The 16943-nt window shown below is 46.4% G+C and overlaps 1 protein-coding gene across 5 annotated transcripts in view; it reads left to right on the top strand.

Annotated features, from left to right (window-relative positions):
• GATAD2A (GATA zinc finger domain containing 2A) overlaps positions 1–16943 on the top strand; it is a 103728-nt gene that overhangs the window by 25801 nt on the left and 60984 nt on the right. For 4 of the 5 annotated variants that reach the window (XM_027038475.2, XM_027038477.2, XM_027038474.2 and 1 more), the window contains exon 2: positions 15584–15672. In XM_027038475.2, coding sequence (XP_026894276.1) covers positions 15658–15672 — 15 coding nt within the window. In that variant the 5' untranslated portion in view covers positions 15584–15657. Of the gene's footprint in view, positions 1–6201; positions 8580–15583; positions 15673–16943 lie in introns of those variants that run through there. The other variant, XM_053219575.1, reaches the window with a different exon arrangement.

The raw sequence follows: 16943 nt of genomic DNA, 5'->3' as shown, positions 1-16943 counted from the left end.
GGTCTTTGGTTTTAAGGATGCTGAGTTTGAGCAAAGGTGAGGTGAGCTGGGTCCTGGAGAAGGTGATCTGTGGTAGTAGCTACTGCCTGGGAGAAGCTGGGTATTAGACAGCTTGGCCCATGGTACTGGATGGCTCCTCTTTGTTTTACATGGCCAGGATGGGAGGATATAGTGTTGAAGCATGAAGGCCCTGTGTGACCTCTAGAACCCTCAAGGAGCATGTCTGTGAATCTGGTAGGTTGGTGGCCACCTCTGTTGGTGGGGGAAGGTACAGAACTCGATCTGTTCTTATGTCTCCTCTTTCCCAACTGATAGTGCTTTGTGTTAGAAGAAAGTGCAATAAATAATAGGTGAAGGAATAAAATATAAGAGGGGCCATCTTGTACATTGTAGGAAAAGTTTGTGAAGTAGTGACAGATGGATGAAAATTAGAGGGACACAGCCTGTAATCTAAGAACTTGTAGCAATTAGAGGGACCAGGAAGAGGCTTGATGTGATTCCAGTGGCCTAGGAACTGGTTGGTAACCTGCATTTTCTAGATTCTGAGGATTTTCCAACTTGAGGTCTTCAACACTTTTCCAGAAAGACCCAGAGCAATTGATGCTTCTCTGAAACATTCACATGAATTATTCCAACAGCTGCTGCTTCCTGGTTTGAGAAAGTTTCCTTGTTTCACGCATTGCTGAAATGTTTTCAAATCATGGCTCTTTTGGCAGAGTCCAGGAGAGAAGACAGGTGGGCGTCCCACAGAGTGACAACACTAGTATTGGGGGGGAGGGGGCTTGTAGTTGCAGGAAGGAAAGGGGCCTTGGGGATTTGGCACTTGGAAAAGAATGACTTGGGTTCCAGAGTGGCACCTGGTTGGCGATGAACAAGATACTGTCGGTGTCCTGATTTGGGGGTTGAGGATGGGAGTGAGAATCAGATGAGTTAAGTGAGGGCAGCAGCCTGGTGCCATATGTACAGAGCTGGGAGGGCTGGCATGTGTCTTGGCCCCTGCCCACCCTGGGAAGCCCTCTCTATAGGGCCTGGGCTGTCCCTGAGCCCTATGTCCTCTCACTCTGTTGTGTCAGTGGCCACGGGACCAATCTTCTTCCCACTAGTCTGTTTGCTCTGTTTACTGCTTCACACTTGTGAGTCCTGTGCTGTTTTTACGGAAAGGAGAGAAATCTGCACACATCTTCCTGCTAAGGGACCCTGGTTTCCCATAGTGTGCTAGAGTGTGGTTGGTGTGTGTGTACATCTTACTGGAAATGAAGATGGAATTTGGTCCTGGTTTGTGACCCAGGCTGGCAGTGTTGATCAATTCCTTTAAGCCCCTTCTTTTGGCTTGTACTTTGGTAGGTAGAGGCTCAGAAATTATGTGCTTTGTCAACCTCTGAGGGGTTTTGTGCCTTTTACAAAAATGGAGGATGCACATGAGTCAGTGAATTTGTTGCACGGTCCACAGGATACAGCTTGCACAGTTGAGGCTCACTCCTCCATGAGGTTTCCAGCAGTTTAGTAAAGGGTTAAGTTAGTGTGCTCTTAGAGGAGGAATTGTGGGTGTGCTGATCTTTGCTCTAGGAAGTTTTCCCAGAGCCTTGGGAAGGATCCAGCCCCAGGATGGTTTCAAAGTCAGACTGTCCCTGATAGTAAAGTGGTTCATATTTGAGCCTGGGCCTTAGAGATGGCTGACCTGGGTTTGGATCTTTGACTTCTTAGCCCTCTGACCCTGGCCAATCACCTTGACTTCTCTCTCAGCCCAAGTTTTCTCACCTGTCAAGTATGGGCATCAGTGGCAGTACCCTGTGTGAAGTGTGAACATCAATGGTATTACCTCATGTGAAGGAGGGGTAGTAATGGCAATACCCTGTGTAAAGCGTGAGTAACATTGGCAGTACCCCATGTGAAGTGGGTAGCATTGGCAGGACCTCATTCTGATGTTATGAGGATTAAATGAAATCAGGCATGTAAAGTGCTGGCACTCTGCATCAAATAAAGAATTCAATAATTGTTTTTTTTAATTTTTTTTAATGTTTATTTATTTTTGAGAGAGTGTGAGCAGAGGAGGGGCAGAGAGAGAGGGAGACAGAATCTGAAGCAGGCTCCAGACCCTGCAATGTCAGTGCAGAGCCCGATGCGGGGCTCGAACTCACAGACTGTGAGATTATGACCTGAGCCAAAGTCGGACACTTAACCGACTGTGCCCCAAGAATTCAATAATTGTTAGCCACTTTTATTTTTAAAAATTTTTTTTAACATTTATTCATTTTTTGAGAGACCAAGCATGAGTGGGGGAGGGGCAGAGAGAGAGGGAGACACAGAATCCGAAGCAGGCTCCAGGCTCTGAACTGACAGCACAGAGCCTGATGTGGGGCTCGAACTCATGGACCGTGAGATCATGACCTGAGCTGAAGTCGGACACTCAACCGACTGAGCCACCCAGGTGCCCCGTTAGCCACTATTATACTTTTCTTTTCTCCTTTAGTAATAAAATCTCTTGTCAGTATGTTAAAGGTGATTCTCTCCGTGTCTCAGAAGTTGTTGTCAGTGGGCTTTTCTGTAGCACTTTGATTCTGTGTGCCTAATGGTCACTTTCTCAATGAAGAGTTAGGCCCTCACCTGCCTAAACCTCAGGAGGAGGCCTGGACCATGGGGACAGTAGAGTCACTGTGGTCTTGGGGACAGATCTGCAGGGCCTGGGTCTCAGGCTGGATCTTGGTGCTGAATGGTTTGATAGTACCTGGGTCTGTGTGAAGCAGCTGGAGGCAGAGCAGGGCAGTAGAGTGGGCCTTGGTGGAGGCAGGAGGGTCCACTGCAAGGCTGACACAGTAAAGACTTAGGTAAGTGAATACCACCACCCTTGTAGACCTGCCCCTTTGTACCTTTGCTGGCCTTGCAACATTCTTTACAGGGAGGCTGATGGCCTGGGACCCTGACTTACCAGGGAATGTCTTGCTTGGGGGTTGGATTGTCTTGGCAAGACTGTGCTTCAGAGACACTGGAGTGAGGTGGACGTTGTAGGTCACTTTGGACCTGGCCCAGCTTAGGACAGTATTTCTTGGGGATGTGTGGTCTATGTTTTCAACAGTTGATGCCTTTGCCTGGAGGACAAAGTGTGTTGGCCCAGTATGGTGGCCTAAGTGTATTGGTCCTTTGTGTACACATGTGCTGATCCTGGGTGTATGTACGCATATGTGCATGTGTACTTGTACATGTGTGTTTAGAGTGGCCATATACATGCATATGTTTGTGTCTGCTGGCCCTGCTTGCTGGAATAGAGCCTGACATGTGCGGTTACTCTGGCATGTGCAAATGGAAGAAAGACACACCAGTCCATGTTGGACATGGACTTTGTGTGGCAGAGTTCTGCCTTTTGTGGGGCCTCCAGCTTACTCTGGGGTTAGTCTCAGGTGTAGGCAATGTCCCAGTGAGGGCACAATTTGAGCCTGTGTGGTGTTTGCAGATTTCTTTATGCCTTTTAAGGCAGAGATTTCATGTGACATTTGCATTGTACCTCTTAATGCCTCAGAGTTTTAGTACTAAAACTTCTTACCAGCAAGGAATACTCTGACTGGAGACAGAAGCAGCAAGTAAATTGTAAGACTCTGGTCTCCTCACCATTGCACCTTGGGAGGTAGGCCCTTAACTATTCTTAAGATTAAGAACTGTGCTTTTGTGGGGGCAGTTTGGCCTTGGCTGCTTTGCTCCTCTTGGAGCAGGGTTCTCCAGGTGTCTGATCTTCAGTGCAGTTTCCTTCCTTCTCCTTTAGATGCCAGTCATGTCAGGAGAACTAGCAAGTGGGGTCCTGTGTCCACTTCGTCCCTTCTCTTCCTCATTCTCACGACCCTTCTGTGAGGATAAGTGATGGGAAGTGTCCATGCAGTCCACTGGTGAGCTCTGATGATTGAGAGAAGCCAGGTGTAGCCCATCCTCACCTCCATCTTAGCCTCAGTTTACCCTTAGGGCTGGTGACGGTGAGGACAGTTGATGGTTCTGTGAACATCCTCCTTGGGGATCCCCTTTGTTCCTGACATCCTCTTATACTTTTGTTGGATACATTTTCAGGAAGGTGTAGCATCTGTTGACATCATTTCCCAATTTTTTTTTTTTAATTTTTTTAATGTTTATTTTATTTTTGAGACAGAGACAGAGTATGAGCAGGGGAAGGGCAGAGAGAGAGACACACACAGAGTCCAAAGCAGGCTTCAGACTCTGAGCTGTCATCACGGAGCCTGACCTGGGGCTCGAACTCATCAACTGTGAGATCATGACCTGAGCCGAAGTCGGACGCTCAACCGACTGAGTCACCCAGGCGCCGCCCCCCCCGCCCAATTTGTTCTTAATTGGTGTGTGTAGTGTAAGCCACTTTTTACTGATAGATGTTGCCGTCGTTATAGTTTATCCCTTCTCACTTTGCAGCGTTTTAGTCAGTCTTGTGATTTTTGTGATTGCTGTGGTACATCGTCAGAGTGTGTAGCAGTGATGAAGCATCTGGGGCCAAGGATCATTTCATTGGCCTGGACCTTGTGGCAAGGCCTCAGGACTTCTGGGCTAGCTGTGTGGCTTCAGTCAGGGCTATCAATGCCATGGTGTGGTTGGTGGACAGTTCCAGCCACTTCTGAGAAGTTACCAGATGGTATTGACTATTTGACCTGGGCCTTGATGGTCAAAGAAACAATTCTGCTACTTAGGGAAGCTTGGTTGGTCAGATGGTTGCAGTTTGTTTTGTATTTGAAGACCTAGTGTCAGACTGGATTTCTAGAATTCTATCAAGTCTACTCTCCTGCCTGAATCTCGGCTCGGGGGATCTGGAAGGTTTGTGGGTGGACGACACTAACTCTGCTGCCTGCCTGGGTACTCACTAGCCCCTCTGGATTTGGATCTAGGTAGACCCTTTAGTGTTCTGGAAACTACTAGCTTAAATAGACCTGAATCACTCCTTCCTGGTCTCCCATTGCCAACCTGGAAGATGGTACCCTTCTTGGGAATCAAGGTGGCAAAGGCCACCTGAGGTTCCAAATCCATCCAGATGTAGTAGGATGGCTGGTGGATACTTTCCTCAACAGTGAGAAGGTGGCTGGAAGTGGGGTGGGGTTTAGAGATGAAAACTGGAGATCCTCCCCCACTTACATTTCTTTAGTGAGATTTCTGCTATCTTACCAGCTTCTGGTAACTGACCAAAATAGTTCGTCTTGTCTTAGACCTTTCAAAGAAAAGTTACATGACTACTGTGGGTAGATTTTGTTTGGATTTCAGGATTATGAAATTCTTTTCTTCTAGGCTCAGGTTTTCATTTTTATACAATGGAGCCATCTTCAGAATCCTGCTCTTGAAAAACAAAAGTATTCCCTTCACCCTTCCAAAGAACAATATTCTGAAAAATAAGATACGGTTCTTAAGCTTTTGGGGAGTACTTGCAGAAGATTAGGCGATTGTGCCAGTCTGGCTGCCCTTCCTACCCCGCCTCCCCTTAAATTTGAAAAAGGTTGGCACATAATGTCGTATTAGTTTTCAGATGTACTAGTGTAGCGGCTTATTCATCAGGACCGCCTATTGGAAGATGGTTTGTTGGGGATGTTAACTCAGGAGAGATAGCCTTTATGCTGTTCCTTAGAGAGACTTGGTTTAATTTGCTGGTCTTGCGCTGCTCGTGAATATGCAGATCAGGGTTGGTGCCTGTGTTAGGATCACCAAATGAGAGAGTGAGTGGGCTGTTGACTTAGGGGCTGTCCTCACAGCTTGGAGAAGGTGCTCAGCTGGTGGCTTTGCTCCTGCTAGCTTGGCGCATGTAGGCTCCAGGCCACCCAGACCTGGATGAGGGAGCACATGGTACCTGTAGCTATAGCTAGGGCCCAGGATGCCTTAGTGGTGGTGGAAGATAACTTTGTCCATTGGTGGAAGGATTCTTCCGGGAGGTTGCCTTTGTGATAAGTAAGGTGTTGCTTCTTTAAAAACAAACTCAAGAGGGCTGCTTGGGTGGCTCAGTCTGGTAATTAATTGACTTCAGCTCAGGTCATCATCTCATGGTTTGGTTTGTGGGTTCAAGCCCCATGTCAGGCTCTGTGCTGACAGCTCAGACCCTGGAGCCTGCTTTGGATTCTGTGTCTCCCTCTCTCTCTGCCCCTCCCCTGCTCATGCTCTTTCTCTCTCTGTCTCTCTCTGTCTCTCTCTCTAAAAATAAAGAAACATTTAAAAAAATCAAAAACAAACTCAAGAAAACTTGCCATTAGAATAGAATAGCTGGGGGATGCCTGGGTGGCTCATTTGGTTAAGTGTCTGATTCTTGATTTCGGCTCAGGTCATGATGTCAGGGTTTGTGAGATTGAGCCCTGTGTCTGTGCTTACAGTCTGTTTAGGATTCTCTCTCTCTCTGCCCCTCCCCCATGTTCCCTCTCCCCCTCCCTTCCTTCCTCCCTCCTTCTCTCTCTCTCTCTCAAAATAAATAAAAAATAATAGAATAGCAGAATAGTTGGAGGTTTTATTTCTTGACGTGAAAATAAACATAACCCTTTAGCCAGCTATAAAGTTAATACAGCTGATTGAGATGCTGGTGTGTAAGACATGGAGGCAGCCTGGATGGTACATTCTTGGGAACAAGGCTGGCTGCCATTAGAACTTTCTGTTGGCCACCTCATAGATGGAGCTGATGTCTTCTGCAGGTGGGGCTTTTTGTGATCCTCACTCCCAAATGTTTCTGTCTTGACTGATCCTGGAGACTCAGGACCACTCTTTGTCATTTCAAGAGGATTCTTTGCATGTTTTAGTCATAGGTCACACAGGGATATATGTGTTTTCAAAGGAGACTGACTGCCTGCTTGCCCTAGGCAGAGGTACTAGGTGGGGAACCCCAGACAGTAATTTTTTGCTCTTAGTCTTAATTCATTCTGGAGCAGTTGACCAAGAGATAATTGGGGTGCTCCGGGTATTCCTATTTGAAATGATAGGCAATGAAATGCCCTCCCTCTTTGCGAGTTGGATACCTCATGTTGGGGTTACTTGAGGTTACTGGGTTGGTTTTTTTTGTTTGTTTTTTGTTTTAAATATTTTTGAGAGTGCACAAGCAGGGGTAGGGGCAGAGAGAGGGAACAGAGGATTTGCAGTGGGCTTTGTGCTGATAGCAGCGAGTCTGATGCGGGGCTCAGACTCAAGAACCGTGAGATTGTGACCTGAGCCAAAGTTGGACACTCAACTACTGAGCCACACAGGATGTTAGATGTCAGTGGTGAATCCCCTGGGCCTGGCTCTGCCCCACAAGATAGGGGAGCTTGGTGCTCAGAACTTGAGGGGGGATACAGTGTTTTCCTTTTTGGTGACGATGATTGGTGGTTAAGCTCTTTGGGCTAGTTGTGTGGGTCTCTCTTGTGTAGAGTTTTTTGTGTCAGGAGCTTGCACCCCTGGTGGCCTGTGTAAGTGTTCCCACATCTAGCCCAGGTGCTCCAGGGAATATGTTTGAGTTGGGCTGCGATGTCTTCTGGCTTCCATTTTAAGGAATGCTTATATCCAAGACGAGCTAGTCATTTTTACCATTCACTCACGAGGCATTTCTTGATTGTCTTGGTTCATAGCTATGAGATGGGGCTGGGAAAGCTGTATCTCAGGGAGATGGGGTACATTGGGAAGTCAGAGCTGAGGTGACCTAAGCATACTTAAAGTCCATCTGAGGCATAATGTTTACCACTGCTCTAACCTTACCATTCTAAGTTTTTCCAGTGCCATTTTGTATAGTTTAGCGAGTGGAAGGCAGGATTGATAGTGGAGGATGTCAGGTACATGCCTAGTCTGGGAATCAGGGTGTTAGAGTCATTTTTGGCTATAGGTATACCAGGCCCTTGGGCTTTTTTCTGTACACACATTGGCCCCAAAGGGTTAGAATAATCTGTGTGGTTTTACTTTAAGAGACATTGTGCTGAATGAAATAAGCCAGACACAAAAAGACAAATACCGTATGAGTCCACTTATATGAGGTCACTAGAGCAGTCAAATTCATGGAGCTAGAAGAGTAGAATGGTGGATGCTAGGGGCTGGTGTGGTGGTAATGGGGAGTTAGTGTTTAACTGGTGACAGAAATTCAGTTTTGCAAGGTGACAGAGTTCTGGAAATGGATGGTGCTGGTGATAGTTGCCCAACAGTGTGAATGGACTTAACACCACTGAACTGTACATTTAATGGTTAAGATGGTATATTTGATGTTACCTATATTTTAGTACAGTAAGGAAAAATGAAACCTTTCTGAATTCAGAAATATCCTGCATCCTTATGAGCATGTGTTTTACCCTCCCAAGAGTTAGCTTAGGGAGAAAGGAACAAAGGCACTCATATTTTGATGGTCTAGCTTGTGCTGGATGTTATGAGGTTAAAGAAAAAAAAAAATAGATGTGTGGTTCTAGAAGGCCCATTGTAGCATCATCTTGGGAGTGCTGGAGCAGAGATTCTGTAGGTGTTCTTTGGTCCCCATAGGGATGGGGCCTGGATGCACTTTCTCCAGCTGTCTGGGGTAACACAGGACTCTTGGAGTCTGCAGGGGACTTAAGAGAACAGAGTCCAGAAACAATCTGAGGTCTTTTCTGCTCCAGTGCTTGGCTTAGAGATAGAAGGTATTCCTTGTTTTCCTATGGCTATTTTTCAGAGAATTTCCTTAATATAGCACATATTGGTGCATGTACACAGAATGGGAGACACCAATGCTTAGGTCCTCATTGTTAACAAAGAAGTTATCTCTTTTGTTCTTGTGACATTTTCTTCAAGATGTCCTTTCAAGCAGCCTCAGTGATAAACACTAACAAGATACTTCCCAAAGTTTCAGACCTGTCTAGATAGATAGATGGAGACATTTGATTCCTGAGCTTTTTATTTTTATTTTTTAAGTTTATTTATTTATGTCATCTCTGTACCCAACTTGGGGCTCAGATTCAGGACCCCAAGATAAAGAGTTGCCTGCTCTTCTGACGGAGCCAGCCAGGTGCCTCTGATTCCTGAGCATTTAAAATATGGGAGTTTTGAACCTTTAAAAAAATTTTTTTTAATCTTTATTTTTGAGAGAGAGGAGAGACAGCATGAGCTGGGGAGGGGCAGAGAGAGAGGGAGACACAGAATCTGAAGCAGGCTCCAGGCTCTGAGCTGTCAGCACAGAGCCTAATGCGGGGCTCGACCCCATGAGCTGTGAGATCGTGACCTGAGCTGAAGTCGGACGCTCAACCGACTGAGCCACCCAGGCGCCCCTAAAGTTTTGAACCTTTCAGTGTTTGTTTATTTTTGAGAGAGAGCACGTGCAAGCTGGGGAGGGGCAGAGAAAGAGGGGGACAGAGGATTTGAAGTGGGCTCTGCACTGACAGCAGAGAGCCCAGTGCGGGGCTCGAACTGACTAACCTTGAGATCATGACCTGAGGTGAAGTCAGATGCTTAACTGAGCCACCCAGGCACCCTTAAAGTTTTGATGATCTTTGTGGACTTGCCAGGGCAGCTGCTGGGGGGTGAGTGTGGAAACTCTAGATAGGAGTTGAAATATTTTGAGGGACAACATTAATCATACTAGTCAAAGTGAGAACTAGTTACTTCTGAGAGCCTGCCTAGTGCCAGGGCCTGTCATTTGGTCCTCAGCATGGTCTGCCCAAGGGTCAGGTGGGCTCCTGCAGCTAGTCATGATTCATCAGGAGGATGTGCTATAACATTCAGGATGGTTTTGGTGGTGTGAAAGGGAGGGATTCCTGGAGTGCCCAGGGTAAAGGGGTATGTTGGAGCCAAGCCTTGGAGAGGAAGATCTGTTGGAAGGACTGTGCTGGCTGTTTTAGGATAGGCTAGGAAAGGAGAAGGGGAGTACAAGATGTGGGTGCATAGATGCTGGGGTAACTCATACTTCTCAGCAGTGGCAGAGGAGGCCTTCCCAGATATAAGGCCGTAGAGGCCTCTGGAACCTCTGAGTGCCTTTCTTCAGGCTCTTTGCCTTTCTCCAAATAGTAGTGTAAGGGAGGTGGGGAGAGCTTCCCAGAGGGGAAGTGTGGTGCTGTGGCCTTGCCTATCTCCATGTTGCTTCTTCCTGGTGTTGACTTGCTATTCTAATTAAGGGTAGGGTTTATATTTATGTTGCTATGTTTTTGCCTCTAGTCTATGATGTTTTGAGTATTTATAACTCATGGAGGATGCTATTTCCTCCCGTGTGCTTCATTAGGAATTGGATAAAGAGGTGAATAAGAGCCTTTCTCAAGAGTGTTTGGGGAAGAGAACCTAATGGGATGCTGTATGTCAAATGTCAAGATCAGCTGTGCCAAGTGGTGGGGCTGTGGTCCTCAGTAATAGAAGGGGGAATGGGGAGGGACTGATTAGGGAGAGCATGCTTGAGTAACAGGTGCTTGAGTTTTGAAGGATGAGTGGGAGGAGGGAAGGGGTTTCCCGGTGGTGGGAACACTATGTGTAAAGGCCCAGTGGTGGAGGCAAGATGTGGTGGTATGAAGAATTGAGACAAGGCCAGTGTGGTCAGAGCCAAGAATGTGGTGTGTGTGTGTACACATATATACATGCATGCCAGATGACTTCATAGAGTCACTTCGGCCTAAAGCAGGAAGGGCCTCAAAGGTCACGGTAAGATGTTACAAGCATTGGGGGGTATTGAGGGCCTTAGGAAAGGCTGCACTGTGCACTGGCACAGTGTGAGGAGTTGGATGACCCATTATCCCTCAGTGAGGCCATGGTTACCGTGGCCAAGGGAAGGAGGGCAGGGATAGATCAGGGGCTTGGAGGGCACAAACTGGCTGTTACCCCAGTGGATGCCTTCTCCCCTTGACAGCGGAGAGAGGCCAGTTCTGGTTGCCAAGGATGGGCCTGTGTAGCTGGCCTTACCGTTGGCTCCTTGGCCCTCATGGGGCTGGTTCTTTGCCTCGCTAGTATGCCAAGTCATTCTCCCCGCTCCCGCCCCTAGTCCATGGGGACATAGGGTTAATGAGGCTCCATGCTTTGGAGAGAGTAGGTACTGCTTTGTGCCCTGGGGCTGATACAGAGCTGGAGCATCTCCTTGGTGTGCCTGTGCCCTGACTTTTTGTCGTGGTTGTGCCACTGTGTCTGGGTCACCTCTGTCCCTTTGATACTCAGCACAGCCTGCCAGGGCTGCAGTTTCCTCCTGCTTTCAAGAACCAGGTAGTCCATGTTTTCAGCCTCTGGGGCTGTACTGTCTCTGTTTCTATTACTCAGTTCTGCCTTATGGGTGGAAGCAGCTGTACACAGTGCATATTCCGGTGGGTGTGGCTGTGTTCCAGGAATACCGTTCACCAGGACAACTTAGGGAAGTTTGCCGACCCTGGATTAGAAAATGGAATCTTCGGCCCAAGTTAATCATTCTCCAGCCAGCCAGCACATGGAACCAGCCAGCACAGGGTGTGACCTCCAGGCTTCCTTGAGATGCTTTACTACTGTGCTGCCTCAGTTTCTCCCTTTCTGATAGGGCTGGCCAGGGAGTCCCCTCCTTGACAATTTGGTGGTGCAGTCACTAAGACCTTTGCCAGACAGGGTCTAGGTAATTCTTCAGGGGCACTCAGTTTTCATGGAGCTAGTAGACTTAGTGGACTTAGAGGTGGGAGAAGGTGAGGGATATTGTTGGGTTTCTTCTTGGAGTTTTTTGGCCTTATGTCATGTTTCCAGGACTGGATTAGAGCCAGGGTGGTAAATGTTTAGTTATAGACACAGTTGAAAAATTTTTACACAGCACAGTTGTTTGGTGAGTGCAGATGGTGGTAGAAGAAGACCAGAGGTGTGCAGCTTCTATAGAGCAGGGCCTCAGATGATGGGGCCCTCCAGGGGTGCCTTGGAGAGCTTAGGCTTCCCCGTCAGATGCCTATGGCCCCAGAGACTCATCCCTGTGCTGACCATGGGTGCTGCAACCTGAGTGTATCCTCAGAACTGGAGTTCCCCAGATAGCAGCCAGGTTTTGCCCAGTGCTCCTCCCCTCAAGTTTAAAGGGAGCCAATCTCACTTGTCTAAGCTAGAGAGGATGAAATGTCAACAAAGGACTTCTGTTGCCCAAAGTGCAGTGACTTGATTTCATGTAAATTACTATGACTGCCTTCTTACCAAGTATGATCTCCTTTAGACTAGGAAATCATTGTGTTTGGGTGGGTTGCAGTGTGTGTGTGTGTGTGTGTGTGTGTGCGCGCGTGCCACAGTACCCAGGTGTGGGGTCAAAGCCAAGCCATAATCATTTATCAAGGGAGTGGAAGAGTCTCTTATGAGTTGGTAATTGTGTACTTAAGGGTTACTTGATACTATTTTAAATGTATGGGTTGGAAATAAAAACAGTAAAAGCTCTCTAAATCCAGCCAGTGCGGGTAGATGGCAAAATAGTCCACATGATATATCAGTAAAAAGCAACTACAGTTTATTTTAGAGAAATGTCCCTAGTTCTGATGGTGCTAAGTGATCTCTGCTTGGTTTCAGCTCCTTTGTGAATTTTGCACTAATTGTATGGAGGGGCTGCTGCTGTGTGGGCTTCTCAGATAGGTTCCTTCTCCTTCAGTGTTAAATCATCCCAGCTCATTCATTACATAAATATTTATCAAGCACTGGTGTGTGTCCGACACTGTTCTAGGTGTTTGAAATACAATCACATCAGGCAGACAAGACACCCCTTTACTTGTGGCATTTATGTTCTTATTGGGTGAGAAAGTCCATACAGTACCACATTATATGGAATATGCAGAGAGGTCAGGCCTGTGGGAGAGAAGGAGCAGGGTGGACCTCTGCAAAGGAGACATTTTGAGCGGTAACATGGGGGAGGACATGGAAGGGTCTGCCATCTGGGCGTGAGAGTGATTGAGGCTGAGGGAGCAGGTATAGTATTAAAAACTCGAACAGCTACTGTTGTAAGAGGCCATATACAGACATTTCTGAGAAATTGTGTGAAGCTGAATATGAACTGGACTTTTGCTGACATTTAGGGATTATTATATGGTAGTTATGTTTTCAAAGATCATTTTCAATTTGGGATGCCAGTTGGAGAAGTGATTGTTAAAATGATAAAGTATCTGGAATTTTGTTTAAAACATAAAAAGGGAGGGAGAGTTCCTGGTGTGTTGGAGGCGTGGCCGGGAAGCCAGCATGGCTAGGGTAGGATAGCAGGAGGCATGCCTCAGGCCAGGAGACAGTAGGGCTTCACTCTGGGCAAACATGGTGTCCACTGGAGGTGTGAGAAGCTGTTGGACTCCAAATGTGTTTAATGGCAGAAACAAAAGGATTTCCTGATGGACTGGAAGGTGGGGTAGTCTTATCAAGAGGGCAGCCCAAGGTTTTAACCTGAGCAGCCGAAAGACTGGATCTGTCATGAGCTGAGATGGGGAAAAGCCATGTTTGAGTATGAAAGTCTGAGTTTACCTTAAAATTTCTTGCACATTGCATTCCATCCACGCATTGTGTGTGTTGTGATAACATATTAAGAAGGCCTTCTTCCTTGCTGGGTTAACCCTCCAGGAAAATTTTGTCCAGTGTGTCTTGTGGTCTTGCAGTCTTGCAGAGTAGGATACTGGATCTTTGTCAAAAATCAGTTGTACACAGGTGCATGGGTGTATTCTATTCCATCTCTTGTCTGTCTTTATCACACTGTCTTGGTTATTGTAGTTTTATGATAAATCTTGAAATCAGGTGGGATAAGTCCTCCAAATTTGTTTGCCTTTTTCAGTTTTCACTATTCTAGTTCCTTTGCATTTCCATATAAATTTTAGAATCAGATTGTTTTTTCTACCAAAAGAAAGAAACATGTTGGGAGTTTTTGATTGGATCTGCATTGAATCTGTGGATCAGTTTGGGAGATAATTGATATCTTCTGATCCATGGACAAGGCATATCTTCCTTTATGTTTTCTTTTATTTCTCTCAGTGATGTGTTATTGTGGTTCTATTTGATATGTCTTGAACATATATTTTTTTTAATGCTTATTTTGAGAGAGAGGGAGGGAGGGAGACAGGGCACGAGTGGGGGAGGGGCAGAGAGAGAGGGAGACACAGAATCCGAAGCAGGTTCCAGACTCTGAACTGTCAGTACAGAGCCTGACACAGGGCTTGAACTCACTAATTGTGATACCATGACCTGAGCCAAAGTCGGACACTCAACCAACTGAGCCACCCAGGCACCCTGAACATCTTTTTAAAAATTAAATTTATCCTTAAGTATTTCATATATGTGCTATTGTAAATGGATTTTTAAAAATCTGTGTGGAAATACTGCTGACTTGTGTGTATTGACTTTGTTTCTGAAGAGGGTAGGTGCTCAGAAAGCCTCTCCTTCTGGGCTTCCCCCTCCATGGCAGAGTGAGGCCATGGTTCAAGAGATATGAAAGAACTAGGATTAATGGTGTCCACTGTGTTGTTTGGCCTGAATGGGGCCAAAAAGGAGTGGCAGAAAGCGCTCCCCTCCCCAGGAACTAGCCCTCGTGGTGGCTACATCTGGCCCTGGGCCTCACTGAGGAGGATGCCATGTGTGCTCCTTGGTGCCCTAAGGTCTTTGCATAGAGTTCATTGATATTTGCTTATTTTGCAAGTTCTCCCATGGGAGTGTTTCTCGCTATCCATGAACTGTGAATTGTTGTGAACCCAGTTTAAAAATAAAGGTTTCATATTAGAGCCAGGCCTCCTGGTAGTCATGTGGGCTCAAAGAATGACAACAGAGGTGATACTGACAATATTCGGCAAGCTACAACTGATAGCACTGCCTAGGAGTCTGGGATTTGGCTGGTTCTCTAGGTTTAGCCTCTGCACCTGGAGCCCTGCGTGTCTGATGTCATAAAGGAGGGGGAAGTCCTGGAGCCACACTGTCTCTGTGACCTTGGGGGAGTTCTGAACATTCTTGTTCCTTAATTTTCCTGTCTGTAAAACAGGTACTTCCTTCCTCCCTGGGCAGTTTTGTAATCCCTGTGGAGATGATCCCTGGGGTAAAACTTCGAGTTGCCCTATGGAGGTAAAGTCTGCCTGGGCCCCAGGCACATTGCACCCTCAGCTTCTTGAGGGCAAACCCTGCACTGCCTGGAATGGTGAGTGGTTTCCCTGGTGTGTGGACCGGGGAGCAAAGAAGTCATGTCTGTAGAGGGAGACCTGGGTGACCCTGGGCAAATTCCTGAATATTAGACACATTAGATCACTTATCTGAAAATGGGGATGATCATGTAACCCCAAGGTTGTCCTGGGGATTCAAAGAGATACAGAGTTTTAGCATAGTAACTGGAATTTGCTACTAAGCACCTGTTAAATTCTAAGTATTACTGTTTCTGCTATTAATGTTATTACTGTCATAACTGAAATGTTGAGCCATTTTCTGTGTGTTCAGTATGTTGGTGTGTGGCTGCATGTTACCACCTCATATCTGTGTCCATATTGCTGAAGTCAGTGTCTGGGATGCTAGTGTTTATTGGTTAGCACTGCATCAGGTCATAGGTCAGAGAGTGATGGAAATTTATTTCCTCAGCCTGCCTCCCTGTGGAAGGTAGTAGAGGCAGAGCTCTGAAATCTAAATTTTACTTTAATCTAAATTTTTACTAATTCCAGGGGTCAGAGACATTGAAAATTGCCCATACATTCCAGAAACTTTCCTTGGAAACTCAGTATTTCTTTTTCTGTCCTTTTTTTAGGTTGGTCAGCACGTTGACACAAGTTGCCTTTTGACGTAGCTGCCGCCATGGCCAGCTGGTAGGATCAGCATCCCATGCCCAGAAGCCAGGTGAGTGGTTGAGGTCTGGTGTCTGGAATGAAGGCTCTGACTTGTCCAGTGAACCTCATTTAGCTCCTTGGACATTTGAAACTGAGCACTGCTTCAGAAGCTTACAGCTACCTCCTAGAGGAAATAGAGAGTCAAGTTCCTCCAGAATTGTGTACTGGGCTGTCACCACAGGATCACCCAGGCCCTGCCTGTTGCTTCCAGGGAGGCTGTTTGCTCACCCCTCCTATCTCAGGGTTCACTCACTTGAAAAGCCCAGGCCTAAATGGGATAAACCTTCCTGGGAAGATCAGGAAGAGGATAATTAATCCTAGCCAGGTGGCCTTTGCCCTCTGGCCACTTTTGTGATTTCCCAACACTAACCAAAATGAGTAGAATTTTTCCCTCACCACTGTCGGTAGTGCAGGGCCCTGCACTGGTGCTTGGAACTGGTTGCCCTTACCCCAACTCACACCTGTGAGGAAACTGAGCCGGCTTCACCCCTTGCTTTAGGATTCTCAAAGGGCTGAAAGGACCCAGCAGGGCAGAGCCTAAGACCTGGGTGGAATTTTTATCTTGTTACCATCAGAGTCTGGCCAGCCATGTTTTGGCCCAGAACTACCTACCTAGAGAAGAAGGTAGAACTGGGAATTGTCTTAGAACTCTAAGACAGCTTGGAGGACCTCCTGAGTTGGTCAGCTGCTTTTACAGGCTAACCAGCAGGTGATTTGCTGAGGGGTGCATGTCTCTCTAACAGCATAGCTGTATGGGGTGAGAACCGGCTGCCTGGATTTGCCTGCTTCAGGACGAGAGCTGGGGTTGGTTTTGTGAGGTTTCAGCTCTTACTTGCATATAGCAAAAAAAAAAAAAAAAAAAAAAAAAGAGTATGGTCAAGTATTCCTGTTAGCAGGAAAACATTTCCAGAATGTTCTAACAAAAGCTTTAGCAGTGCTTTAGTTTTGTTTGTTTGTTTTTTTACAATCGGGATATAATTTGCTTACCATACAGTTCACCGATTTATGATTTAAAATTCAGTGTTTGTTTATTTATTTGGTATATTCAAGAGTTGTGCAACCATCATCTCTGTCTAGTTCCAGAACACTTATCACCCCCAAAAGAAACTCCATCCTCATTAGCTGTCATTCCTTATCTCCTTATTCCTCCGTCTCCCACTAATCTATCTGCTTTCTGTTTCTATACATTTGCCTGTTCTGGACATTTTATATCAACAGAGTCATAGACTATATAACGTGTGTGTCTGGCTTTTCTCAGAGTAATGTTTTTGAGGTTCATCT

The sequence above is a fragment of the Acinonyx jubatus genome, chromosome A2 (assembly GCF_027475565.1).
Source record: "Acinonyx jubatus isolate Ajub_Pintada_27869175 chromosome A2, VMU_Ajub_asm_v1.0, whole genome shotgun sequence".
In the NCBI taxonomy this organism is placed as follows: domain Eukaryota; kingdom Metazoa; phylum Chordata; class Mammalia; order Carnivora; family Felidae; genus Acinonyx; species Acinonyx jubatus.
Note: the sequence above shows the minus strand (reverse complement) of the source record. Positions and strands in the feature narration are given on the sequence as shown.